The following is a 27,682-nucleotide window of genomic DNA, read 5'->3' as shown; positions in this document are numbered from 1 at the left end:
GTCTTACTCTCAATGTAGTTTAACAGTTCCTTTTTAAAGTCTGGTATTCCAAGGCTGTTCATAAACCACATCATTCCTTTCATGCAGCTGACTGAGCTAGGGTTATAAAAGGCAAGACAGAAATTCCACATCTAACTGCAGCCAAGGCCATGCTAAACCAGCACACTGTGGCTCTGGAGGCTGTGATGGTCTCAAGAGAGCCCATTCTAGAGGTTTTGTGTGGACACTGCTAAGGCCCAAGAGAAGAAACTCAGTGAAAAGATGAGCAGGACATACCTTCTGATCTCAACTAGGAGTGTGGTCCACTGGCCTCAATCCAGCAGATAACTGGAGACTGAGGAAGAACCTAGAATAGGTCCCAGAGGGGCAGTGGGAACATTCCAGATCCCTGTCTTCCCTACTTTGGGAAAGGCTCCTCCAAAAGAAGGTTTTTAATCACATTCAGCTTCTCAGCCTAGGCCACCATACAAAAACCTCTGGAGGCCTAGCTTGGCCAAACCCACTTCTACTTGTTGCCTTTTTTTTTTTTTTTTTGAGACAGGGTCTCGTTCTGTCTCCCAGGCTGGAGTGCAGTGGCACAATCTCAGCTCACTGCAACCTTCGCCTCCCTGGTTCATGGGATTCTTGTGCCTCAGCCTCCCAAGTGGCTGGGACTACAGGTGCGCACCACCATGCCTGATAATTTTTGTATTTTTAGTAAAGATGGGGTTTCACCATGTTGACCAGGCTGGTCCTGAACTCCTGACCTCAAGCAATCCACCTGCCTACCTGCCTCAGCCTCCCAAAGTGCTAGGACTAAAGGCACGAGCCATTGCGCCCGGCCACCCACTTGCTTTTTAACCCTATGAAACACATTTCCTAAGTTTTGTCCCAGAGACCATATGCTTTAAACTACTGACTGGCCACTAGTACATTTATATAAAAAGCATGTGTTTATTAAATAGGATATTTTCCTTCTGGAGGAAAAACAAATTTTTACTTTTTGTTTTATAAATAAAAACAGTACACGTATGTTGGGGAAAACTGAGAATATAACAGATGGCCAAAAAAAAAAAAGTTTACCTGTTATCCCACTAGCTAGAGAGATTCTACTTTCTTTTTTCCTTATTTTATTTTATTTTTTTTCTTGAGGCAAGGTCTCACTCTGTCACCCAGGCTGGAGTGCAGTGGCATGACCACGGCTCACTGAAGCCTCGACCTCCCAGGCTCAAGCAATCTTCCAGCCTCAGCCTCCTGAGTAGCTGTGACTACAGGTGCACGCCACCATGTCCTGCTAATTTTTGTATTTTTTTTTTTTTTTTTTGTAGACACTGGATTTCGCCATGTTGCCCAGGCTGCTCTTAAACTCCTGGACTCAGGTGATCCTCCCACCTCGGCCTCCCAAAGTGCTGGGATTACAGGCTTGAGCCACTGCACCCAGCCAAGATACCACTTTCTCACGTATTTATTTCAGGATATATTTAAGCCTTTATTAGATTTTTTAAATTTAAAAATAGAATTTAACGTATTGCTTTATACCTGTTTAATCCATTTAACAACGTAACCTTAAATGTATCATTAAATTTTCTTCCATAACATTATTCTTAATGGCTGCAAAATAAATTTTTGTACTGAGGTAGCATAAATCAACAAATCCTCTATTGTTGGAAAAATACTGTCTCTGATTTTTCTTTACTATAAATAAGCTGCTATGAATATCCCAGTGCTTAATTATTTGCAATCACTCTTCATTACTTCTTTAGGATAAATTCCTAATAGTGGATTGCTAGATTTAAGCATATCTAAATTTTTTAACAATTTTAAAACTTATTGCCAAAGTACATACTCTAAAAAGAACTTAACAATTTACACGTGTACTCACAGAGCTTTCCCTATCTCTTCATTTCCATTAAAAAAAAAACACATTTACTTGTCACTCATGAAATCCTAGAAATTGTTGTAGGTATATGCCTACAAAGATAAATTAAGCAAGAAATTTACAGCCCATTTATTCATCAGTCCAGAGAGAGAGAAATTGGGGTTGATGGATCTTAACTCATAAACACCGAACCTGCAGAATGGATTACTGGATGCTGTTCACGCCCATTTTGAAGACAATCAGCCCTGGAAAGCCCTAGCTTTCCCTTCCCTACGTCTAGCCAAGCACCTCAATTAAACATGAAAAATGATCTTAGATGCGTGTTCCAGCTGGCTCCTTTCTGAGCCAAAGGAATTAAAGAGAAAAGCAAAATATTGCAATCCTCTTTATTCCTCCTCACAGTTGGCCATTAATTGAGTATTCTCAATACTGTTATTTTTAAAAGATGCTGTGGACAAAAAAGAAAAAGCTCTCCGAATGCCCATTGTCACTAATTTCCCACTTTGATCCTAAGTTAGGATGCTCTTGTGTCACAAGCATCCCCAACAGAAGGGCAGACAGGACGTGACGTCAGAACTGCTTTAGTACCACTTCTGAACTGTCCATGGGCCTCCGCACTTCAGTTACTTTAAACAGGAACTCAAAGCAGTTACTGCGGGTCTCCACAGAGCCCCCCAAATAACAGGACAGGCCTTGTGGTAGTGCCTCTGTGACAAGGACTCCATCTACATCTGGTATTTTCTTCCTGTTGCTTACGTGGGTGGAAGCAGGGACCTGCCCCTCACTGGCTTGTCTCCACAGGGCTCATCTCTTATGACTCATTTACTCCTGAGACCCATTTGCAGAGGGCATCTTCTTTTAGACTCAGGTGCTATGCCTTTCTGCGTCACATATGGCCTACTTAATACAGAAACTAAAATATCCAGCTGGGCACAATGGCTCATGCCTGTAATTCTAGCACTTTTGGAGGCTGGGGTGGCAGGATCACTTGAGACCAGCAGTTTGAGACCAGCCTGGGCAACATAGCAAGGCCCTGTCTCTACAAAAAAAATTTAAAAAATTAGCCCAACATGGTGGCATATGTCTGTAGTTCCAGCTACTTGGGAGGCTGAGGTGGGAGAATCACTTGAGCCCAGGAGTTTGAGGCTGGAGTGAATTGTGATCACAACACTGTACTCCAGCCCGGGTGATGGAACTAGTCCCAGTCTCAAAAAACAAAAAAAAAAAAAAAAAAAAAAAGGAAAAGAAAATATAATTGCAAACCCCGTAGATAGCATTTCTTGCCCTCCTACAAGTGACTGCTTTTATTTTCTTAAAACAATACATGCCAGGCATAAACAAATTTTGAATTGTATTTTTTACTAATTTGAGAAAGCCTTAAGGCACTCCTTATCAAATAGCATAGGTTTTTCTTGCACTGTTATAAAAATTTATTTATTTATTTATTTAAATTGCAGATTGAGGAGGAACAAGTGCAGGTTTGTTACCTGGGTAAATTGCATGATTCTGAGGTTTGGAGGTATGATTAATCTCGTCACCCAGGTAGTGAGCACAGTACCCAAAAGTTAGTTTTTCCACCCTTGCTCCCCTCCTCCTTTTTGTATTCTCTAGTGTCTACTGTTCCCATCTTTATGTTCATGTGCACCCAATGCTTAGCTCCTACTTATAAGTAAAAACACGCAGCATTTGGTTTTCTGTTTTTGCATTAATTCACTTGGGATAATGGCTTCCAGTTACTGCTGAAGACATGATTTCATTCTTTTTTATGGCTGCACAGTATTCCATGATGTGTATGTACCATGTTTTTTTTAATCTAGTCCACCATTGATGGACACCTAGGTGGATTCCATGTCTTTGCTATTATGAATTGTGCTGTGATACACATTCTACCAAAAAAGCTCCTGAACTCATGTAATTGATCTTCCTTTGGTTACATACCCAGTAATTGTATTGCTGGGTTGAACAGTAAGTCTCTGTTCAGTTCTTTGAGAAGTATCCAAGCTGCTTTACAAAGGGGCTGAACTAATTTACGATCCCACCAACAGTACAGGATGAGAGTTCCCCTTTCTCCACAACCTTGCCAACAAAAATACAACAACCTTTTCTGATTATAATGATATAACAATAATTTATATTTTTAGAAATTAGAGGATGCTTCAAAATATGTAATAAAAAGAAAGCACATACCTGATAAAAGTTAGGCCAGAAAGTACTAATGGCCAGTTCTGCCCTGTTCCATGTACGTGTTGGGTCTCCAGATATATTCCAGATAGGATTCCCCAGTGGCCCGTTATTGACCTTCACGTAGACATTGAGTAACCCCGGAGGAGAATTACTCTTGCTGGACACAAAATAGTGAAAATCGATGCAGTGGGTGTCATTTTCTTTAAGTTGGGGTAAGAGCAGGTGGGCTCTCTGCCCCTCAGGTCTCCCAGAGGCATTCACCAGCATGAAAGAACCTGCAAAAACAAAATCAAGGAGAGTCATACCCTGAAACACTACTTTCTGGTTATCTCTGAAAACCCACCTCATTTACATGGGTTGGCACTGCAATTTCATGTCTTACTTAGGCTTAAACTGCCATTTCTTTCATTCCTATTTCATATATCACCTCCTCCTCCTCCTATCATCCCCCTATGTGTTCTCAAGAGTGCACATAGTATTAATGGAAAATTCCCTGGATGTTACTGTAATTTGACTTCTAAATAACAGAAATGTAGCATAATGTTCATAGACTCGCCTTAGTCTAGCAGTCAGAAGTCACAGGTGATTATTTAAATTAAAAATTAAAATTCCATATTTAAAATGCATGTCCTCATTCACACCAACTGTGTTTCAAGTGCTCAGTAGCCACGTGTGACAAGTAGCTACCACACTGGGCAGCACAGATACAGAGCATCTCCATCCAGCAGAAAGTTCTACCGAACAGCACTGTCCCATCATGTTAGCATTACTCAGTAATCACTCTGTATAACCTAGAGAAAGACAAAAGATTAGGTGGGTTGTGCATCTTAGGGTCATGATATTGGCCCCATCTGTTCCCTGCTGTCAGTGTAACACAATCCTCTTGCACTTCAGCACCAGTACCCCACCTCCATCGCTGGAACAACTGACTTCTCCTTGACAGTGAAGGTGTTCTCACAACAAGGTGATGACTTAGGCAATCATTGCCCCAAATGGAGGACGATCATTCTAAGAAGTCTCATGAGCTCTTTGGATCTTGACCGCAATGGCCCTAACCTACCCATGAGTGTTGAGGAGCTTCCAGATGGATTCAAGCTTTCTAGATACCAAGCACTTGAGCCTTCCCCATATGAATTTTATATTTCACATAGTAAAAGATAAAAGCAAAATGTTCTAAGATGCAAGGGAAAATAGGTTATCATAGGTCTGCTTTAGCACAGAGAAAAAATGTATTTAAATTCTAAGGAGGAAATACACCTGAACTTGGAGTATAAAAATGAAAAAAATAAAAATAACACAGATGGGTACCCTCATTGTGAATCATAATGTTCAAGGTGTGTATATATGTTAATATGTGTTTATTGTCTACCCACACATATGAGTAAACACACACATACACAGTACTAGAAAATGTATGGAATTTCTGTTTTGTTTACATGCTGTGGTTGCCTAAACAGCAAAACAAGAAGACCACCTTTTTATAGTAATTCCCAAAGAATTACTGTAAGTATCAAACGAAAAATACAGATGTAGATATCCTTCACAGATTAAGAGGTTGTTGTTAAAAGATCTACATTATCATATGCTTTCTTATGGTTGCTACCTTTACAGTTATGAGGTGAGCCAGGTTTAACACCATTTATGATAAACAGGAACGGGGTCACAGAGAGATTAGAAGCAGCTTATCTAGGTTTTAGGATGAGTTAGTGGCAAAACCAGAACTTTGAGCTTCTGAGTTTCCAGCCCATTACTCATTCTGCCACACTCCAGTAACCCCATGTTTCTTCATGTGCTTTTTGAACATATATGAAAAAAACACCCTTTCACAGCAGTGAAGGGAAATTATAGTAGCTATTTTAAAACAGAGCAATTTTTCAAGCAATGAATGTTATGCACCTAGAAATACAAAAGCCAAGTCACAAGCGAACCTATCTATGAAATATAACTTACCTATGAAATATATTTCAGCATTAAGGAACAACTTCAACTGTGATTTAAGAAAGAGGGGCAGCGAAAGAACAAGTGACAAGAGAGTATCATTGAAATAATTCAGGTTAGTTATTGTTTACAAATGTAAAAAATCTTCAAAACATGCAGGGTTGATGAACTCCATCACAAATCCAGAGTAAGATGTTCGCGTGTGTGAGTTACAGATTGTGTTTTTCAGCTCTTAGTAAAATAGAAGCTGATTTACGCCAGATTCTATCACTGGGGGCTCTGTTATCTACAACAGTTACCACATATAGTCTTACTGGTGGAGCTGAGGCATGACATGTTCTTGAGGTCACGTCTGAATGAACAAAACCTTGAGTATGGCCACATTGCCAAGAATATTTGTTTCTCTCATTGTCCCCATCACTTAAGCTTGGGCAAGCATGGGTGGAAAGCACGGCAATATACACAGGACGGCAAAGTAAGTGTTGCCCACATCCTGTGAAGCACTCAGAGGAGCCTCCTTTCACATATTTACATAAACTGGGTAACTTTCTACCATTACTGTTTAGGAAATCACCCAGTTTTCCGAAACTGCTATTTTCCTAGCTACACAGCCTGCCTCCAATGCTGAATCCACTGTGCTCCGTTCCAGCATGAAATGCTCTTACACTCTTGTGTCTAAAGTACATAAGAATTTTTATGTTGAGATCCAGGTGAAATTCAGGTATAATCTAGGTTACTCGAGTGATCCTAGCTTTTATAGTCCTTTCTCCTTTTTTCCCTGTTTGACTAAGAATAGTCTGTTTTGCTTTGAGGCATGCTTCTGTAGTGCAGATTAGCTAATAGAGGATTACTAGATAGAGGAGTGACATCCCTATTACACCCAAGTCCTCTTGGTTTATGTGCAATTTTTTGCAGGACATTCATGTTGTGAAGTGATGAGGGGCAACTGTCCTCTCAAATAAAGGGAAAGCTTTATCAGTGTATGATGTCTTTTAAACAAAGCTGAAGATCCTACAGAAGTGTCTTTCCTCAATGCAAGGAGTGGCAAGAAGGGGGTTTGGTGGTTTCATTCCTCTTTCCACTCCTAAGCTGTCTCTGAAACTGTAAGAACGGGTGAAGAACTGTGAAGTCTCTGCCCCCTTCCTTTGTGTTTAAAAAGGACAAAAAAAGAAAAGGACTGATGAAGAAGACAAACCTCAGATCATATTTTTATGTTCACAGCAAGTAGTCTCTATTAGAAGAGAATGACTTTGAGGACTTCTATGGAGAGTGGGAAGAAGTGAAGGCCTTGGGTTCAGGGTCTGGGGTTCAGGGCTGAGGATGGTCTCATGGGGTCCATGCCAGAGTAGAGTTCAGAGAGCTAGCACTTTTATTAGCTTTGTCACTGTTTTTGCTCACTTGGCAGCTACAAAGCTGCATAGATTTGGAAGGGTCAGCCCCAACCCCGTTCTTCTCATAAGATCTGCTATTTTTTCTCTCTCTCTCCTTTATTTTTATTTTTTTATTTTTTTGAGATGGAGCTTTGCTCTTGTCACCCAGGCTGGAGTGCAATGGCGTGATCTCGGCTCACTGCAACCTCCACCTCCTTGGTTCAAGCGATGCTCCTGCCTCAGCCTCCTAAGTAGCTGGGATTACAGGTGTCTGCCACCACGCCTGGCTAACTTTTTGTATTTTTAGTAGAGACAAGGTTTCACCATGTTGGTCAGGCTGGTCTTGAACTCCTGACCTAAGGTAATCCACCCATCTCGGCCTCCCAAAGTGCTGGGATTACAGGCATGAGCCACCGCACCTGGCCTAAGATCTGCTATTTTCAGCATGTGATTTTGTGAAATTCATGAGAGGCTTCTATGTACAGTCCTCCTCTGGCAGGGGTTCAGGTCCTCAGGAGGCAATTCTGTCTGGACTGCCCCCATGGTCACTAGCACAGCTAGTCTCTCCCAAATGATCTAGAAATCAATTAAGCAGCACTCAGATTTCAACACTCATGATCTTTTAGAGGAAAAATCTCTGCCAAGCACCTTCCCCTGCGGTACACTCCTCTGCAAGATTGCCTTTTTCCCTTCCTCTACAGTCTCCCAATTGGTGTATCTATGCAGCCTCGTAATTAACCATGAATGCAAACAAGGCAAGCGAGACAAAGCCTGCCACAAAGCACAAGCCCAGCAAATGCTCCTGAGTTTCATTATGATGACTTTAGCTCCTCAACCCTCCTAAATGTATGGCTTTTTAAAATTATGTGGCTCTTTTTCAGAGACAGGGTCTCCCTCTGTCCCCTAGGCTGGAGTACAGTGGCAGGGTCACGGGTCATAGCAGCCTTGAACTCCTGGGCTCAAGCGATCCTCCCATTTCAGCCTCCCGAGTAGCTGGGATCATAGGTGTGCATCACCACACTCCGCTAATTTTTTTAATTTTTTATTTTGCAGAGAGAGGGTCTTACTATATTGCCCAGGCTGGTCTCTAACTCCGTGATTAAAGCAATCTTCCTGCCTCACCCTCCCAAATGTTAGGATTACAGGTGCGAGCCACTGTGCCCAGCTGGAATTCTTTACCATTTATCTCTATTTCCCCCTGTTCACCTCACAACTCTCCTGGTCCTACTATAATTCACCTAAGCAGTAATTTTTAAGTTTCCTTTCTTTATGAGAGAAGAACATTAGTACTGAGATAACACAAAACCTTCAACTCAATTAATCTTGCCCTTACGTTTTTGGGGAAAGGGAATCTTTATTTCAGTGTGTGGCCATCAGGACTTAACTCACAGCTTTAAAGTACAAAAGGTGACGTTTCTATCCACACTCATGTTTCCTGACAGTGGTGTACTATTATGTGCCAATGAATTTACAGAAGCAAATGTGAAAGTCTAGCAACCTGCAGTAAAGTTACAGTTGGCAGGAGGAAGAGAAGTGCTGCTTCTTAGTTTGTTTTTATCACTTATCTGCTATGAAGGTATAAAGTCAACTCACTAACCAACGTTTAGAGAATTACAGAATTCAAAGCATTTATATTCAATTTTAGACTATTAAGTCTGTTTTTTAAGCTATCCCTATATGGCTGAATGTTTAATTTTCACCTTCTACTTAAATGTTTTGACTGCGAGGAAATGCATTTTCAAAGAGTAATTGGGTCTCCCTCTGTAGTTACTTCCTTACAATTCTTTCCTCCTACAAAAAGCATTCCAGCTGGGTAAATTTTTTAAAAATCATAATTCAAATTAGCATAGAAATTCTGTTTGTGTTCAGATAACAAAACACCCTTAAGTCACTAGTATATAAGTTGAAAGTACACCATTGCAGGCAAATGAAATGAGCTCTGCATGATGGAGTCAGCTTCAAAAAGGGACAGCCTTTAGATGCAGACTTAGAAGCTTCTTAAGAATAATTATTTTGGTTTCCCCAAAAAGGAAAAACCTTTGATAAGAACATGCAATGTTCACATTCTCAAATCTCTGGGTGAATTAAATTTAGCTAATCATATCCATTGGCAAAGGCTTTTGATTAAACTATCTTCCATCATTGTTTGTGACAGCAGTAATAACTACACAGAACTATTCCTTTCTAACCCATCATTAAAATTTGCATTGGTGTGTTTGCGGCTCTAGATTTGTCAAGGCTGAGAAAACTACATGAATTCTCTTCCAAGTGTATTTGAGAAACTTTGCAAACAACAAAAAAAGAGAATATTTTCCATTATCCAGCAGGAAGAAAGATTTACATGTGTTCTTCAATACTTTGGCTTACAGAGAAGCATCATTTTATGAACTTTAAAGCTATTATAAAATTCACTTTTTAAACTTCTTAATTTTAGCAAAAGCCACAGATTATTGGTCTTTGCCTCCCTTTGGCTGTTTTGCCTTTTTCTTGTATGACCACGCCTTTAAATTTGTGGATTTAGAATACGAGAGGCAAACAAAATGTTAACAAGTTCCATCACTGCAGGCATATCTCCTGACTCTAGTTTATGGGGTTATTTGTGCTTCATCTGACCTATTCAGATACAACCAGTTAGAACAATTCAGTTCGCTAGAGCAGCACTTCTCAAACAATCTATAATGAAAAACCAGTTTTTTTTTTTAAAAAAGTCCAATGCATCTCAGACCAATTTATATAAAATACAATAAACATGAATTGCTAGAAAAATGAAATTGTTTAGTCACACAACATGGTAGCCCCAGATTTGTTATTATTTGATGAAATAAAATTATTCTGTCCATTTCCTATAAAAATTTTCTAAAGACTTGCTCTCAGTTTCTGTACTGGTCAGGGACCAGAAACAATGAGTGGGCCAGCTCTGATCTGCAGACCATACTGAGTAGCATAGGCTTCAAGTTATAGCAAAGAGTAAAGCAATATAGCATCCTTGGTACCCAAATATACATTTTTCCTCAACAGTAGATGAGGAAAATTGAAAGAAAAGAATGAAAAAAAGAAAAATCTGCTTTCTTAACCCAAAGGTAAGTTATAAAAGCCAACCGCTTTGAATATGAAAGAATGTTGCAGAAGAAAATGAAGAGGGAAAGTGGGAAGCAAGTGGACACACATGGTCATGGTGAATGGAAAGGTTGCACCTGGGCTCTGAATACAGAAAAGACCCGGCTTCAAGGAAAGGAGAAAATAAGGGGTGCCAGTAGGCCACAGCACATGGAATCACCACGTACATCTGCACGTCTTAAGGAGAAGGGGAGAGGGTATGGAAGCAAAATGGGCCACCAGTGCCTGAGCCAGGTGCTCCATGAACTTGATCTAATTAAATCCTCACAACAATGAATGTCTGAAGAAAGAGAGAGCAGGGTGAACCCACTAGAGGACAAGTGAAAGCATCGGATAGGGCCAAGGGGAATGCAAAGTTTTTACCTTCAAACTCCAAAGGCAATGCTCCTAATATTTTTCAAACATTTTGACTGTAACTCATAGTACAAAATAATAGATTGTACTTCCCCCACTGCCCTACTCCGAGACAGAGTTTTGCTCTTGTTGCCCAGGTGGGAATGCAATGGCACAATCGTGGCTCACTGCAACCTCTGCCTCCTGGGTTCAAGTGATTCTCATGCCTCAGCCTCCTGAATAGCTGGGATTACAAGCACGCACCACTGTGCCCAGCTAATTTTTGTATTTTTAGTAGAGACAGGGTTTCACCATGTTGGCCAGGCTGGTCTCAAACTCCCGACCTCAGGTGATCCACTTGCCTCAGCCTCCCAAAGTGCTGTGATTACAGGTGTGAGCCACCACGCCATGCCAATATATTGTTCTTTACATTCCAGTATACATGTGTAAAGCGACGTGTCTCTATATACATTTACCTACACACACACATACCCAGGCTTTCATTAAAAAAAAAAGTGTATCACTATGCTTCTAACCATGTGTATATATGTACTGCTTGTACATTTTCTATTCTAACTCAAATGCATTTTGCAAAATCAATCAATCAATTCTGGCTGCAACCTACAACTGACATCAGAGCCCACAAATGCTTTAAGACAATAATGCAACTCCTCTCAATAATCAAAACCACTGTGCTATGCTTCCTAAGAAAGCTTTTCATTTTTAATTTGTCCTTTACACTTTGATCTCATCCCCTGGTTATCATAATACCAGGTTACATCCCTCCTCCAACTCCCTCAGTCAGTACTGACACAGCTCCTAAAGAATATGTCTCCAGAAACTTCCTGAAATAGGGAAGAGGAAGGCCTGTGGAGAAATAAATGAAATACGGGAGCAACGCTCAAAGGGAACAAAGCCTCTGCAGGGAGGTGCCACCATCGCTCTAAAAATGCTTATTAGCACCCATTTCAGTCTGATGAAACCACAGTCTCCAAGCTGCATTCACATTCTGCAGACCAGATATCATACATCCTTCCTAAGCTACTGCCTCTTCTATGCCCCTGCTACAAACACAAAATACTTATTTCTCAGCCACTAGGGAATAAGACATGAATAACAAAAATTCTCCCTTTTCCCAAATGACACATTTTCTATTTGCCCCATCTCTTCTTGCCTTCCTTGTGGATTCCCAACAACTACTGAAAAAGACCATTTGTTAGTTGTACTAATTCTTGCTCCATTCATGATATGCTGGTGAAAACACAGTAAGATAGCAAAAAGAAGTAATACTGTAGCACAGGGAAGCTGAAGTAAAACTCTCTAACCAACTGTACACCTCTTTACTCCCTGATATGGCTTGGCTGTGTCCCCACCCAAATCAGATCTTGAATTGTAGTTCCTATAATCCCCACGTGTCGTGGGACGGGCCCAGTGGGAGTTAATTGAATCATGGGGGTGGTTACCCTCATGTTGTCCTCATGATAGTGAGTGAGTTCTCATGAACTCTGATGGTTTTATAAGGGGCTTTCCCCCCCGCTTGGCACTTCTCTCTCCTGCCACCATGTGAAGAAGGATGTGTTTGCTCAACCCTTCTGCCAGGATTCTAACTTTCCTGAGTCCTTCCCAGTCACATGGAACAGTGAGTCAATTAAACCTCTTTCCTTTAAATACCGAGCCTCAGGTGTTTCTTCATAGCAGTGTGAGAATGGACTAATACACTTCCTCACCAGGGACAGCGGCTGATGGGATCATCCTGGCGTGGACCATTCTACAAATCATGCCATTTAGTTCATGGTACTCTGTTCTACTTGAGAGAATTCCACATCAATCTAGGTGCTACAAAATTAATAAGCACAGCTCATATACCTCAGATGTGCTTATAACCTTTGCTTTAAGACATTTATATTAAATACCAAAAAGATATTCAATTGTCAATTTAGTGATTCACAGCACAACTGAATGGCTATTTTTATTATTCATAAAAATATTGAGCTGAACAAAAATATATTATTTCACCTTAACTAGTCACTTTTAGCCATGGCAGGATTCATCTGAGCACCCATTATGTATTGGGGCATTTTGAGAACTACAAACAAGACAAACTTGGACCTATTCCTCCAGCAAGAACCTCACAGTTTAGTTGTATATCGTATTTTAAGTTGTTTTCATTCAGCACAGAAAGAATAAAAAGAGATTCACAGAATTAGCAAATCAGATCATTAAGTTCACCAACAGTTACATAAGTAACAACCAGAAGTAGCTGTAAACTTTATGGATTTAGGACCATCAATCTTAAAAGGGACTTGTGAAACACAGTTATCATAAGAGACAAAGCAGCATTGGAAGAGGCTCACTGCAGAGAGGAAACCCTGGGGGTTCTGCAGTAACAAGTAATGTGCTCTCCTTTTATAAGAAAAGGGAAGATTTAATGAGAACTAAATTGTATTACAGTGTGTCATTTAGACAAACTGCTTCAGTGACTTAGGTAGAAAATACTAGGTGTGAGCTTTGTAATTTATAAGTAAAAAACAAACACTAAGTAAAGCAAACACAACCTTTTAACTATCTGATGACGATAATGACTGTGTCTCAGGAAATAAGCCACACATACAACAATCGAGTAGTGACAGGTTGACTATTTAGAATGTTCTAAAGAGACTGTTTAATTTCCCATACGTCAAGTTTTTCATTGATTGACATCTTTAGAAATGGGTTCGTTTTTGTTATAACTCTCAGAATGACACAAGCCATCACAATATAAGCTTCCGTTTATTTTTCCCCTAAATTAGTGTTGATTCAGAGATCTTTTTTTTTCCACATGTGAAAAAAAGCCTATGCTACTCAGTATGGTCTGCAGATCAGAGCTATCTGGTGATATTCTACCAGCTAAACTATGACTTGCCTTAAGAAGAAATTGTGCAGTTAGCTTTTACATAAAATGCAGGCCAAACTTAAATATTTTAAAGGTCTATCTTTGACACATTCAAACGCTTGCTAGTGGTACTCAGAAGAAGCTTGCTAAATCATCCTTTGTCCTAAAAAACAGTTCAAAAGACTCCAAGGGTTCTGTCGACATCCCTTATTGAGAGCTCCCCATATTCCTGAAGAAGAAGTCAAAAGATGTTTCATTAGCCCAGCTAGGGTCAGAAACCAGTCATGCAGGAATTTTCACTGCTTGATCAGAAGGCACAAAGAAGGAATGGTCAAAACTTAAAAAGGCGAGTCAGCGGAGAAAATGAAATGGTGTCCCCATTAAACTAACGATACAGTATCAAGTTTATAAATTATCAAAAGTCTGGAACTTAAGGAATCTGTTGGATTAATTAACCAGAAAAAGCATCAAAATATCAATAAATAATTAGCAAATAATATGAAAAAGCAATCTGCATTAGCAGAAATACAATTAGAACACAGATGTCTGGGAAAATAGTTATCTTACCACTAAACCAAGAAATTTAAATTAAAGCAAATGCTGGGTATAATTTTAACATGGATAAATTTCTTAATTACATAAACATTTCAACACTATATGCTTGTGAGGTTCTGGTGAAGCTCCTGCAAGGGTTCAGGAAAGAAAGAAGCAGGGGATTTTATCACACACAGCATCCCAACAGCAGAGGCCACAGAGAGGGTCACACTCCTTGCCAAGAGCAGGCTGGTAGATAAATCTCACCTATAAAACTTGCTAGTTCTGTGACCTTATGAAAATCACTCTCAATCTGGGTCAGTTCGTCCATAAACTCAAAAACAAACAGTGCCTACTGTGAAAGAATTGGACTAAAGCAAGCAAAGTACTCTGGACTGTGCTGGGCAGGACCTGAGGAGGGCTCCCTGAACTTGGTAGGAAAAGCTGGGCTCTGTAGCCAGACAACCTGAACTTAGGATCTTGACTCAGTCACACCTTGTATGTCCTTGAGCAAGTGAACTAACTCTTCTTTGCAAGTTTCCTAATCAAAGAGGTGGTTGAATAAATTAAATAAGGTAAATCATGTAAAATGCTTCTTAAAAGGGTGACTAGCATAGAATAGATACATGTCAAAATTCAAACTTGGTCCCAGTTTTTACCCAAATGTATTTGAACTTAGCCTAGAAGACAAGATAACAGAGTTCTTACTTCAAGGAAATTTCTTACACCCATAAAATTATGTGTATCAATGATCATGTGATTACACAGGTTACCATCATCCATCTTTAAATCAGCATAACAAGGTCAGTAATACAAACTAGGCATGGCACTTGAATTTATCTTCAATGTCTAAACATGAATTTTCAAATATAAATAATCACTCTAGATGCAACGTGGAGTGAAAAATCTCCTAGTGTGATTTAAATGCTTAGATGCTACCAAGTCTATTAAATTATAAATATATATATTTAATTATAAGAGCAAAAGCCTACAATAATTAATGGTGGTTATGAAAGCTGCTAATTATACTTATAACCAATTATTAAAAACTTTCAAATCATTAAATACATAACTATATTAACAATTAATATGGGAACTGATAATAGCTAACACATGATATTTAACATGTGCTGGGCATTCTTCCAAATGTTTTACATATATTAACTCTTTTACTCATTACAGACAAGGAGGAAACTCAGGCATAGAGGGGTTAAGTAGCTTGCTCAAGATCATGTAGATAGTAAGTGGTGGAGACAGAATATGAACCTCAGGCAAATGTGCTCTGGACTTTGTGCTCTTAAGCATGTGATACTAAGCTGCCTCTCAGTTTAAGGGGCAGCACATTAGTTAGATAACTTCAGGAAGAACATTATATCCTTGTAAGTGTATATATAAATAACATCTAATTTTATTCATAAACCTAAGATAGCAGAGAAGGGAACAACATGTGAACATGCTCACTACCATGGGGGCAGGTCCAGGCTAGACTGCTGGAGGACAGGAGACAATGTGGAGCAGGATTCAGCCTTCCCACTTAGGACCAGCTGACCTAACAGCTGACTGCAGACGCAAAAGTGAACCCAGCCAAGATCAGCCATGCATGGCTCAGATCAGCTGAACCATTAAGCTGAGCCCAGCCCCAACTGCTGACCCATAGAATTATCAGCTATGAGTGCGTTTTAAGACAACTTGAGGGTGGATTCTTATTCATGTGTATTTTGAGCATTTTCATAATAGAAGTTTTAAATGTTTTTTTTTAAAGTTTTTAAAAGACCTAACAATATCTAAATGAGCTGAATTTTGGATCATGTTATATCATTGAGAATGCATTACAGAAAATTAATATGTCTTTCTTGGGTACTTGATTGGACATGTAATTTAAAAAAGGATAACCAATTTGAAAATTTAATTTGACTAAACCAATTCTTTTTAAATCACCTAATGAGTTTATATCAATACAGACATTTTGAATTTCTCACACACACACATGCACACACACACACAGTCATGCATCACTTAAGGACATTTTGGTGAAAGATGGACCATATATACAACTGCAGTCCCCTAAGATTGTAATACTGTATTTTTACTGCACCTTTTCTATGTTTAGATACACAAATACTTACCATAGTATTCCAGTTGCCTACAGTTATTCAATACAGTCACGTGCTGTACAGTTTGTAGTCTAGGAGCAATAGGCCATACCACATAGCCTAGGTGTGGAGTAGGCTCTACCATCTCGATTTGTGTAAGTGCACTCTATCATGTTCACACAATGAAAAAATTGCCTGATGATACATTTCTCAGAATGCATCCTTGTCATTAAGCAATGCACGACTTTATTACAGGTATATACACACATACAAATATACAGGGAGAGTGACCGGGATAGAGAGAAAGAAAGAGGCAGGGAGGAAATGGTTTTTACAAACAAATTTGCTGAAAAAAGAGTAAAGATGGTAAAGTTCAGGTCTTTGGCAAGAATGGTGCATGTTGGCCAGGCACGGAGTCTCACACCTGTAATCCCAGCACTTTGGGAGGCTGAGGCAGGCGGATCACGATGTCAGGAGTTCAAGACCAGCTTGGCCAATGTGGTGAAACCCCATCTCTACTAAAAATGCAAAAAAACTAGCCGGGCATGGTGGCACACGCCTGTAGTTCCAGCTGCTCGGGAGGCTGAGGCAGGAGATTCACTTGAACCCAGGAGGCAGAGGTTGCAGTGAGCTGAGACTGTGCCACTGCACTCCAGCCTGGGCAATAGAGGGAGACTCCATCTCAAAAAAAAAAAAAAAAAAATGAAATGGTGCATGTTACCAAGAATGTTTCACTGATACCCATAGTATCCTAGGATACACCATAATACAGTGAACAATTTACCCACTGTGGGATATGTCACTTATCATTTGTAAAGAATTTCTTCTTTTTTCTTTTTCTGGAGACAGTCTCGTTCTGTCACCCAGGCTGGAGTGCAGTGGCAAGATCTCAGCTCACTGCAACCTCTGCCTCCTGGGTTCAGTTGATTCTCCTGCCCTCAGCCTCTCCAATAGCTGGGATTACAGGCATCCGCCACCAAGCCCAGCTAACTTATTTTTTATTTTTAGTAGAGACAGGGTTTCACCATGTTGGCCAGGCTGATCTCGAACTCCTGGCCTCAAGTGATCTGCCCACCTCAGCCTCCCAAAGTGCTGGGATTATAGGCGTGAGCCACCATGCCAGGTCATTTGTGAAGAATTTCTGAAGGAAGCTTTCGGTTTTCTGTTTCTCCTAGTGTTTTCAGCTCCTCGGCTCCTTGCTGTGGGAGCTATAGGATAATTAAAATAGTTGAACTCAGTGCATCTTGATTTATTCCCTTAGGTAGGTGGCCTAGAAACAGATTCATACATATATATTTCTATCACTGTATCTCTAAGGTTGGCTGGATGAAAAGTTATTGAGTACACTATTTCATTTTCAGGTTTTGTTGTTGTTGTTAATTCAGAACCCAGTATAACTTATTACATTTCTACTAAAACCTTAGGTTTTAAAACTCGTTTGTCATAGAGGTCTAAAGAGGTGTTTCTCTCTCTCTCTCTCTCTCTTTTTTTTTTCTCTCTAGCATAACCACTTTAAAAATTACATTTTTTAAAAGCTTCATGTAAAATGCCCTCACTTGATGATGAATGATCGATCAGCTTTAGAGGTAAATAACTGTATTTTAGGGAAAATTCTTTATATTAGCTCTCAGAATATAAAAACAAGATAGCTAAATTCTAGATATCCTTGAAAACTGTTTTGTTTACATAGAGACCCAGTTTTCTTTCCCCATTTTAACTTTTCATTAAAAAATTAACAAAAATTGCATATGCCTTTATAAAATGTCAAAAAATAAAGGATTTCAAAGGAAAAATTAACCATTTCTTCCTTTCACTTAACTGACCAGAAACTTATCCCATTTAGACAACAGTATGTTTCCCTCAGAATACTTCTTTATATACAAATAAACATACAGATACATATATGAAGGTTTTTTTTTTTTGAAAACTTTTCCTACTTTAGTCAAAGAAGAATAAGCTGACACATTCCTCTGCAGCTTGTTCTGTTCCTTTACCAATAATATAATGTTGACAACTCTTCAGGCCAATAAGGACACAGAGACCAAATTTACATTTTCGACACTGGCTGCGACAAAGAACATCCAGTAAAGAGCCATGTGAATGGTTTTCATTTCTACAGAAGAGAGTCCCACAGGTCAGGTTTCTAGCCAAAAGGTATATGTATTTTTAATCTTCCAGGGTTTTGATTTATTGAATATAAATACTAAACAACTGCTCCAGACATGAAAATAGTATTTTTTAATTTATTAATGATCATGGTCAGTGGTTTATATAAAGTGGCCCTGTTACTTCAAAGAAGACTGGCAAATGTGAAAGCAGCTTCCAGCTCCCCCCCCCCAAAAAAGAGGTCTCTTGGCATCCTCTAAGCACAGGCAATCATCTTGACTTCTCTACTCCCTCCTTTTGGCTGTGTTGTTGTTACTGTTGCTCTTGTTGTTACTGAACCTGTACTGAGTGCTAGCTATGTGCCAGCCACTCTGCTAAGCACTTTATGTCATTTGGTCCCTTCAGTAACCATTGAGAGAAGTATTGTCATTTTATAATCAGGAGAGTTTTAAAAAACTTCCCTAAGGTCACACCAAAAAGCAGATTGTAATCCAGTCAGTCAGATTCTGGAGCTGATGATTTAGCCTAACATATAATCAAGGTTTCATAGCACATCTCAGAGCCAGATAACCAAATATTGGTGGGGTATGCTCTCTGGAGAAAATTAAAAATAGAACCAAAAAAAGTGCATTAGAAGCTATTAGGGTCATCTCCAGCTTTGAATTACAACTCTTAAAAAGTAAAATTAGTCGATTCTCAAATTACATGAGCTATTCTCTTATTAAAAAATAAAAGTTAAAACTCACTATGCTTATGATGACAGTATGGAACCAAAACTAATTCTATTATTTCTTCTCAAGTAAACAAAAGAATTAGTGATAGAATGCAAGATAAAGAGATGAAAATAAAATCTATTATTTAAAAACTACCAACGTTCATTGAAAAACATGAATTTTAAGTAAGATATTTACTATACTATAAACAATTAAATCAACCCTTGGATCTCTTCAAAAGCCCAGAGGATACTTTTTATTCTTGTTGCTTTCTAATACAATAAAATGACATAATAACTATCATGTGGCTTTACTTAAAAATGTTATTTAAGATCAAATTATTCAAAACAGATGTCCAATTCTCTGAGCTTACACAACCCAAGAGAAGACAAACATTATCTACTAAGTGCCAAAATGGTCTGACGGTCAGAAGCATATCTGTGATGACTCACAGAGGCACTCGATACTAAGTGCTCTTCATCTTCTACCTCCACAGAGTGCCCTCCACAGGTCTGTCAAGAGATGCCATGAGAATCCTTTCCAACATTCACTCCTGTATAAATGGCACTTTTATTGTTGCTGATAATGAAATGGGAAGAAATGTACAAGAGTTAATACCACTGATTATCTTGGGTATTTTTATGCAAGGCTAATTTTTCTTTCATTTAACCAATATTTTTGTAAATAACTCTTTCAAGTAATCGTTTTCAATCAGGTAAAAAAAAGCAAACCAGGTACCCATAAACACACTGGGTAGAATAGCAAAGTAATATGAATAATAAATGCACAATAATATAATTTTATAGTAACATGAAGAGAAAATATTAGGTGGGAATAGTAGACCAATGGTAATCTAAGGCAGTGATATGAGGAAGTGGGAAGGCTAAATGGGATATTTTGAGTTACAATCAAAGGATTGTTTGTCTGAATGGATACTGAGAGGCTGGGGAGCTGATGGTGTCCAAAATGATTCTTAGCCTAAACTATGTGAAAGAACGGTGGTTCTTTTACACCATTTACATGATTCCAGTTTATGCTGACAACTGAATTTTATCTGACAAAAAAGCAGAAACATTAATTTGATACATCTATATCACCAATGATGGATAATCTAAGATATGCCCGGCACTCAATTAGTTGAATTAACTACCACAATGCATTATGAACAAAAAATAACAACAGAGGCATTTTAAATCCTTTTATGTATCTCATTGGCAGAAACACTTTTTCTTTAATTTTTTCTTCTTTATCATTCACACAATTATACTAAAAAGAAACAGCAAACTTCAAAATGTACTGTGTAGGCCGGGCGTGGTGGCTCATGCTTGTAATCCCAGCACTTTGGGAGGCCGAGGCGGGAGGATCACGAGGTCAAGAGATCGAGACCACGGTGAAACCCCGTCTCTACTAAAAATACAAAAAAAAAAAAAAATTAGCTGGGCGTGGTGGCGGGCGCCTGTAGTCCCAGCTACTCGGAGAGGCTGAGGCAGGAGAATGGCGTGAACCCGGGAGGCGGAGCTTGCAGTGAGCCGAGATTGCGCCACTGCACTCCAGCCTGGGCGACAGAGCGAGACTCCGTTTCAAAAAAAAAAAATGTACTGTGTATATGTATTGAGTAATCACTGCCCAGGCACTGTGGTAAGCACCACTGATTCGAAGTTGAGTATAATAATTCAAGCCCCATCCTTAAGTCAGGTGTGGCAGGAAGATAGTGATGTTGCAATGGTGTGAACACCTCCCTCATTCAACATTCACTGAGGGCACATACAAAAGTGGCACCGAAGCTAGCTCAGGGAGGTGGGGTGCTAGTGACAGCTCTTTAGAGAAAGGGAACTCTGAGCTGAGTCCTCCAGGATGAGGCGTTAGACAGGACACAGATGGAGAACAGACTGGGGATTCAACATTTGTTCATCCACAAACATTTGTGAGCCTGCTACAGTGAACAGACACTGACATTGGGCAGGAAAAAGACGTGTCCATGGCCCCTCAGAAACTTCCAGTCTAACAGAGCAACTGTGTAATTAAGTAATTAAAACACAAAGTTGTAATTGCTATGTCAGAGACATACTCAAATGCCAAAGTGAGAGAATGGCACCGCAGAAAACAATGGCTAATGCAAGTTTAGCATCATGGGGTAAATTCAGAACTGAACTAGACTGTCACTGAGAAACTGTAAAGCACACACAAATGCAAATATTGACCATCAATATCTTGGAGGGTGGAGGAAGATACTTTATTCACTGTCCAAACTTCATTCACTTCATTCATTGTCCAAACTTTAGAAGGAGTAATCAGTGCTCCGCAGCTGAAATCAAGATGTGATTTAACCACAGGAGCAATAGCATGTCCACAGTTGTTGTTGGGAATCACAGTATGGCTTTCTAGGAAAGCAACTGGGCTCTTGCGAAAGTAATAGCAGTTCACATTAAAATGCCTTGTTCTTTACAGTTTGGTGTTTTGCTTTTATAAAACTTCTTCCAAGAGCTGCATTGCTGCCTTAAGTGGTATTCCAGGGAGACAAACTCCCACCTTGCACACAAACAGGTCAGATACTTCAAAACTAACCATTATTATTGGAGTTTGAAAGCTACTTTATCCCCATGAGAGTTAACTGCCAGGGAGACGGTTCTTTTGTGATGTATTTTAGGGAACATCTCTAAACCTTTTCATTAGGCAGAATTACTTCCATAGAGTCTACAACCAGGCCCAGAGGAGAAAGCTGAACTAAAGGCAAAGAATATTTTTTAATTGTTGAGGAAAAAAAATCTTCAGTGATTTTATATTTCAAATAAAAAATATTCAGGTGATTTAATATTTAAAATTGTCTATCAGATTTTATATTGATTGGTAGGCAGCGTAATGAAGAGAGGAGGAGATGGGGTACCATCTATTTAGAGTTAAGGTATCTTTCAGTTACATGGAAAATTATGTCCTAGAGAGTACACATACCAAAACAAAACCTCTGAGCAGCCAAAACAGATGTCATCAAATCCATGCATTTATTCAGTTGACTCACAGCCTGTACTCAACCATATGCACAAAAATTATGTTATCTACTATCTGCACCTTCAGAAATTCACAGGAAAGAAAGACTGCTAAAGCAGACACCCAAGCAACAATGAGAAAACTGAGTTGTCAAAAGGGAAGACACAATAAAATATAAAAGACAGTCATGCCAAGTTGCAGCACAGCAGCCAGAGGTATTTAGGAGCATAAGTAAGCCACTACTCTATAGCAAATCTGCAGAAAAACATTTATGTTTTTCAACATGGCCTTAACTTACCACAAACACATAAATTTATGTTGAGTAAGGCAAAAAGGTGCCTGATAAAGTTTAGAGTGGTATTCACCTAAAAGCAGTAAAATTTCCTGATATTTAGAGTGATATTCACCTAAAAGCAGTAAAATTTCCTGATACACCATAGTGTAGCCAGTTGTCAGCCATCTTGAAAATTCAGCTCTCTAAACCGACTTCATCTGCTGAAGACAAAGTCCACCATGCCACTGTGCAATTTCAACTTCAGCTTCCCTTTTCATTTCAGAATCACGAGATTTCATAAGATTACAAAGATTAACTTGCATATGGCCCAATCTCTAGCCTAAGGGAAGACACTGGGGCTCTTAGCTTTGAGGATACTCCTGATGCATATGCCAGTTAGGAGCTACAGAAGAGCAACATCATGTGGTCAGACATCAGGTGAGCAGATATCCATGGCCCCAAAGAAAGCATCCAATAATTACTTGCATTAGAATATCCTCAGAAAAATCTGCACTTCTCAAAAAGCCATCAGTTAAATAATGGCCACTTACCGGCCACTTCAGGAAGAAAACAGCATTGCTTTCCATGGGAAGCTTAAAAATCTAAAACACTGATCGATGGATGGCAAGATGGCTGAATAGGAACAATTCCGGTCTGCAGCTTCCAACGAGATCAACACAGAAGGCGGGTGATTTCTGCATTTCCAACTGAGGTACCCGGCTCATCACACTGGGACTGGTTAGACAGTGGGTGCAGCCCATGGAGGGAGAGCAGAAGCAAGGTGGGGCATCACCTCCCTGGAAGCGCAAGGGGTCAAGGAACTTCCCTCTCCTAGCCAAGGGAAGCCATGAGGCACTGTGCCACAAGGAATGGTGCACTCCAGCCCAGATATTAAGCTTTTCCCACGGTCTTCACAATCTGCAGACTAGGAGATTCCCTCCAGTGCCTGTGCCACCAGGGCCCTGGGTTTCAAGCACAAAATTGGGCGGCTGTTTGGGCAGACACTGAGCTAGCTGCAGGAGTTTCCTTTCATACCCCAGTGGCACCTGGAAAGACAGTGAGACAGAACCGTTCACTCTCCTGGAAAAGGGGCTGAAGCCAGGAAGCCAAGTGGTCTAGCTCAGCAGATCCCACCTCCACGGAGCCCAGCAAGCTAAGATCCACTGGCTTCAAATTCTCACTGCCAGCACAGCAGTCTAAAGTCAGCCTGGGATGCTCCAGCTGGCTGGGCAAGGGGTATCTGCCATTACTGAGGCTTGAGTAGGCAGTTTTCCCCTCACAGCATAAACAAAGACACTGGGAAGTTCAAACTGGGTGGAGCCCACCACAGCTCCGCAAACTGCTGTAGCTAGACTGCCTCTCTAGCTTCCTCCTCTCTGGGCAGGACATCTCTGAAAGAAAGGCAGCAGCCCCAGGCAGGGGCTTATAGGTAAAACCCCCATCTCCCTGGGACAGAACACCTGGAGGAAGGTGCGGCTGTGGGTGCAGCTTCAGCAGACTTAAACGTTTCTGCCTGTCAGCTCTGAAGACAGCAGTGGATCTACCAGCACAGAGCTAAAGCTCTGCTAAGGGACAGACTACCTCTTCAAGTGGGTCCCTGACCCCTGTGCCTCATGACGGGGAGACACCTCCCAGCATGGGTTGACAGACACCTCATACAGGAGAGCTCCGGCTGGCATCTGGTAGGTACCCCTCTGGGATGAAGCTTCCAGAGGAAGGAAGAGGCAGCAATCTTTGCTGTTCTGCAGCCTCCACTGGTGATACCCAGGCAAACAGAGTCCAAAGTGGACCTCTAGCAAACTCCAGCAGACCTGCAGCAGAGGGGCCCGACTGTTAGAAGGAAAACTAACAAACAGAAAGGAATAGTATAAACATTAACAAAAAGGACATCCACACCAAAGCCCCATACAAAGGCCACCAAAATCAAAGACCAAAGGTAGATAAACCAACAAAGATGGGGAGAAACGAGAGCAAAAAGGAAAAGGATGCAATTGCAAAAACCAGAATGCCTTTTCTCCTCCAAAGGATCACAACTCCTCACCAGCAGGGAACAAAACTTCGACGGACAATGAGTTTGACAAATTGACAGTAGGATTCAGAAGGTGGGCAATAACAAACTCCTCTGAGCTAAAGGTGCATATCCTAACGCAAGGCAAGGAAGCTAAGAACCTTGAAAAAAGGTTAGACAAATTGCTAACTAGAATAACCAGTTTAAAGAACATAAATGACCTGATGGGGCTGAAAAACACAGCACGAGAACTTCGTGAAGCATACGCAAGTATCAACAGCCAAATCGATCAAGTGGAAGAAAGGATATCAGGCATTGAAGATCAACTTAATGAAATAAAGCATGAAGACAAGATTAGAGAAAAAACAATGGAAAGGAACAAACAAAGCCTCCAAGAAATATGGGACTATGTGAAAAGAAGAAACCTATGTTTGACTGGTGTACCTGAAAGTGACAGGGAGAATGGAACCAACTTGGAAAACACTCTTCAGGATATTATCCAGAACTTCCCCAACCTAGCAAGACAGGCCAACATTGAAATTCAGGAAATACAGAGAACACCACAAAGATAGTCCTCGGGAAGAGCAACCCTAAGACACATAATCGTCAGATTCAACAAGGTTGAAATGAAGGATAAAATGTTAAGGGAAGCCAAAGAGAAAGGTCGGGTTACCCACAAAGGAAAGCCCATCAGACTAACAGTGGATCTCTTGACAGAAACTCTACAAGCCAGAAGAAAGTGGGGGCCAATATTCAACATATTTAAAGAAAATAATTTTCAACCCAGAATTTCATATCCACCCAAATTAAGCTTCATAAGCGAAGGAGAAATAAAATCCATTACAGACAAGCAAATGCTGAGAGATTTTGTTACCAACAGGCCTGCCATACGAGAGCTCCTCAAGGAAGCACTAAACATGGAAAGGAACAACCAGTACCAGCCACTGCAAAAACATGCCAAATTGTAAAGAACATTGACACTATGAAGAAACTGCATCAACTAACAGGCAAAATAACCAGCTAGCATCCTAATGACGGGATCAAATTCACACATAACAATATTAACCTTAAATGTAAATAGGCTAAATGCCCCAATTAAAAGGCACAGACTGACAAACTGAATAAAGAGTCAAGACCCATCAGTGTGCTGTATTCAGGAGACCCATCTCACCCACAAAGACACACATAGGCTCAAAATAAAGGGATGGAGGAATATTTTACAAGTAAATGGAAAGCAAAAGACAAAAAAAAAAAAAGCAGGGGTTGCAATCCTAGTCTCTGATAAAGCAGACTTCAAATCAACAAAGATCAAAAGAGACAAAGAAGGGCATTACATAATGATAAAGGGATCAATGCAACAAGAGCAGCTAACTATCCTAAATATATATGCACCCAATACAGGAGCACCCAGATTCATAAAGCAATTTCATAGAGACCTATAAAGAGACTTAGACTCCCACTCAGTAATAGTGGGAGACTTCACCCCACTGTCAATATTAGACAGATCAATGAAAAAGAAAATTAACAAGGATATTCAGGACTTGAACTCAGATAGGGACCAAGTGGACCTAATAGACATTTACAGAACTCTCCACCCCAAATCAACAGAATATGAATTCTTCTCAGCACCACATTGCACTTATTCTAAAATTGACCACATAATTGGAAGTAAAACACTCCTCAGCAAATGCAAAAGAACAGAAATCATAACAAACAGTCACTCAGACAACAGTGCAGTCAAATTAGAACTCACGATTAAGAAACTCACTCAAAATCACACAACTACATGGAAACTGAACAACCTGCTCCTGAATGACTACTGGGAAAATAACAAAATTAAGGCAGAAATAAGTAAGTTCTTTGAAACCAATGAGAACAAAGACACAACATACCAGAATCTCTGGGACACAGATAAAGCAGTGTTTAGAGGGAAATTTATAGCTCTAAATGCCCACAAGAGAAAGCAGGAAAGACCTAAAATCAACACTCTAACATCACAATTAAAAGAACTAGAGAAGCAAGAACAAACAAATTCAAAAGCTAGCAGAAGGCAAGAAATAACTATGATCACAGCAGAACTGAAAAAGACAAGAGACATGAAAAAACCTTCAAAAAAATCAATGAATCCAGGAGCTGGTTTTTTGAAAAGATCAGCAAAACAGATAGACCCCTAGCCAGACTAATAAAGAAGAAAAGAGAGAAGAATCAAATAGAAGCAATAAAAAATAATAAAGGGGATATCACCACTGATCCCACAGAAATACAAACTACCATCAGAGAATACTATAAACACCTCTATGCAAATAAACTAGAAAATCTAGAAGAAATGGATAAATTACTGGACACATACACCCTCCCAAGTCTAAACTATGAAGAAGTCAAATCACTGACTAGACCAACAACAAGTTCTGAAGTTGAGGCAGTAATTAATAGCCTACCAACCAAAAAAAAGTCCAGGACCAGAAAGATTCACAGCCGAATTCTATCAGAGGTACCAAGAGGAGCTGGAATCATTCTTTCTGAAAATATTCCAAACAAGAGAAAGAGAAGGAATCCTCTGTAACTCATTTTATGAGGCTGCCATCATCCTGATATCAAAACCTGGCAGAGACACAACAAAAAAAGAAAATTTCAGGCCAATATCCCTGATGAACATCAATGCGAAAATCCTCAATAAAATACTGGCAATGCGAATCCAGCAGCACATCAAAAAGCTTATCCACCATGATCAAATCAGCTTCATCTCTGGGATGCAAGTCTGATTCAACATATGCAAATCAATAAACATAATCCATAACATAAACAGAACCAATGACAAAAAGCACATGATTATTTCAATAGATGCAGTAAAGACCTTCAACAAAATTCAACACCTTTCATGCTAAAAATTCTCAATAAACTGTATATCAAGTATCTCAAAATACTAAGAGCTACTTGTAACAAACCCACAGCCAATATCATACTGAATGGGCAAAAACTGGAAGCATTCCCTTTGAAAACTGGCACAAGACAAATATGCCCTCTCTCACCACTCCTATTCAACATAGTATTGGAAGTTCTGGCCAGGTCAATCAGGCAAGAGAAAGAAATAAAGAGTATTCAAATAGGAAAAGAGGAAGTCAAATTGTCTCTATTTGCAGATGACATGATTGTATATTTAGAAAAACCCATCCTCCCAGCCCAAAGTCTCCTTAAGCTGATAAGCAACTTCAGCAAAGTCTCAGGATACAAAATCAGTGTGCAAAAATCACAAGCATTCCTATGCACCAATAATAGACAAACAGAGAGCCAAATCAT

At 39.8% G+C, this 27,682-nt stretch overlaps 1 protein-coding gene across 6 annotated transcripts in view; it reads right to left on the bottom strand.

Annotated features, from left to right (window-relative positions):
- PTPRM (protein tyrosine phosphatase receptor type M) overlaps positions 1-27,682 on the bottom strand; it is an 840,314-nt gene that overhangs the window by 513,155 nt on the left and 299,477 nt on the right. For 5 of the 6 annotated variants that reach the window (XM_058438632.1, XM_058438634.1, XM_058438633.1 and 2 more), the window contains exon 3: positions 4,046-4,317. The exons of the other annotated variant lie outside the window; for it this stretch is intronic. In XM_058438632.1, coding sequence (XP_058294615.1) covers positions 4,046-4,317 — 272 coding nt within the window. The remainder of the gene's footprint in view (positions 1-4,045; positions 4,318-27,682) is intronic. 6 annotated transcript variants of the gene reach the window in all.

Source organism: Hylobates moloch, unplaced genomic scaffold (assembly GCF_009828535.3).
Source record: "Hylobates moloch isolate HMO894 unplaced genomic scaffold, HMol_V3 SCAFFOLD_5, whole genome shotgun sequence".
In the NCBI taxonomy this organism is placed as follows: Eukaryota; Metazoa; Chordata; class Mammalia; order Primates; family Hylobatidae; genus Hylobates; species Hylobates moloch.
The sequence above is the reverse complement of the archived record's forward strand: the minus strand, read 5'-3'. Positions and strand labels throughout refer to the sequence as shown.